Source organism: Apteryx rowi, unplaced genomic scaffold (assembly GCF_003343035.1).
Source record: "Apteryx rowi isolate R43461 unplaced genomic scaffold, aptRow1 scaffold_2039, whole genome shotgun sequence".
Taxonomy (NCBI): domain Eukaryota; kingdom Metazoa; phylum Chordata; class Aves; order Apterygiformes; family Apterygidae; genus Apteryx; species Apteryx rowi.
In genome coordinates, this window is record NW_020448352.1 from 8,571 (window position 1) to 10,203 (window position 1,633).

Genomic DNA, 1,633 nt, shown 5'->3' on the forward strand with positions numbered 1-1,633 from the left:
CGGCTCAGCGTCACCCTCGCCCTGTCCCCGGTGTTTTGGGGGGGGGACACGCAGGCTTTCGGCGGGGCTCCTGCGCCAGGCCACCTACACCACCACGCGCCTGGGCATCTACACGGTGCTGTTCGAGCGGCTGACGGGTGCCGACGGCACGCCGCCCGCCTTCCTCACCAAAGCCCTCATCGGCATGACGGCCGGCGCCACCGGCGCCTTCGTGGGCACCCCGGCCGAGGTGGCGCTCATCCGCATGACGGCCGACGGCAGGTGAGGCCAGCGCGGCCCCCGGGGCGGCGGTGACGGCCCCGCGGCCTCCTCCGCCGCTGCCACCTGCCCCTCTTGTGTCCCCCCGTCCCCGTCCCTGTCCCCCCCCAGGCTGCCCCCGGGCGAGCGGCGCGGCTACCGCAACGTCTTCGACGCCCTGCTGCGGATAACGCGGGAGGAAGGGGTGCCCACGCTGTGGCGGGTAGGGCGCCGCCGCGGCCCCCGCGCCGCCGTGGGTCGCGCCGTGGGGACGTGGGGGGTCCTGGGACGTCCCTGTGCTGCGGTGGGTCGTGCCGTGGGGACGTGGGGGTCCTGGGTGTCCCTGCACCGCTGTGGGTCGCGCCGTGGGGGCGTGGGGGGCCCTGGGTGTCCCCACACCGCCGTGGGTCGTGCCGTGGGGACATGGGGTGCCCTGGGTGTCCCTGTGCTGCTGTGGGTCGTGCCGTGGGGACATGGGGGTCCTGGGTGTCCCTGTGCTGCTGTGGGTCGCGCTGTGGGGACATGGGGGTCCTGGGACATCCCCACACTGCCGTGGGTCGCACCATGGGGACGTGGGGGTCCTGGGTGTCCCTGTGCTGCGGTGGGTCACGCCGTGGGGACGTGGGGGTCCTGGGTGTCCCTGTGCTGCTGTGGGTCGCACCGTGGGGTCCCAGGACATATCCCCACGCTGCTGTGGGTCACACTGCGAGAATGTGGGGGCCCTGGGATGTCCCCATGCCGCCGTGGGTCGCACCACGGGGCCCCGGGACGTCCCTGCGCTGCCGTGGGTGGCGCCGTGGGTCGGGTCGCGCCGTGGGTGGCGCCGTGGGTCACGCTGACGCTCTCGCCGCAGGGCTGCCTGCCCACCATGGCCCGGGCGGTGGTGGTCAACGCCGCCCAGCTCGCCTCCTACTCGCAGTCCAAGCAGTTCCTGCTCGACTCCGGTGAGTCCCGCTTCCGGCGGCGGCGCGGCTCCGGCGGCGTTGCGTCCGGCAGCGTCGCATCCAGCAGCGTCGCGGCTCTGGCAGCGTCGCGGCTCCGGTGGCRTTGCGTCCGGCGGAGTCGCGGCTCCGGTGGCGTCGTATCCAGCAGCATCGCGGCTCCGGCAGCGTCGCGGCTCCGGTGGCGTCGCGTCTGGTGGCGTCGCGGCTCCGGCGGCGTTGCGTCCGGCAGCATCAGCGTTCAGGAGCGTCACGGCTCTGGCAGCATCGCAGCTCTGGTGGCGTTGCATCCGGTGGAGTCGCGGCTCCGGTGGCAGCGTAGCCGGCAGCGTCGCGGCTCCGGCAGCATTGTGGCTCTGGCGGCATCATGTCCGGCAGCATCGCGGCTCCGGCAGCGTCGCGGCTCCAGTGGCATCGCGGCTCTGGCAGTGGCACAGCTCCGGTGGCGTTGTGTC

At 74.1% G+C, this 1,633-nt stretch overlaps 1 protein-coding gene across 1 annotated transcript in view; it reads left to right on the forward strand.

Annotated features, from left to right (window-relative positions):
• The window catches only part of LOC112965167, a gene marked incomplete at its 3' end in the record, with an annotated part of 3,744 nt that extends 2,124 nt beyond the window's left edge, over window positions 1-1,620 (forward strand). Inside the window, exons 2-4 of the mRNA XM_026063940.1 lie at window positions 9-261; window positions 370-460; window positions 1,091-1,620. Coding sequence (XP_025919725.1) covers window positions 9-261; window positions 370-460; window positions 1,091-1,620 — 874 coding nt within the window. The remainder of the gene's footprint in view (window positions 1-8; window positions 262-369; window positions 461-1,090) is intronic.
• Between the last annotated feature and the right edge of the window lie 13 nt (window positions 1,621-1,633).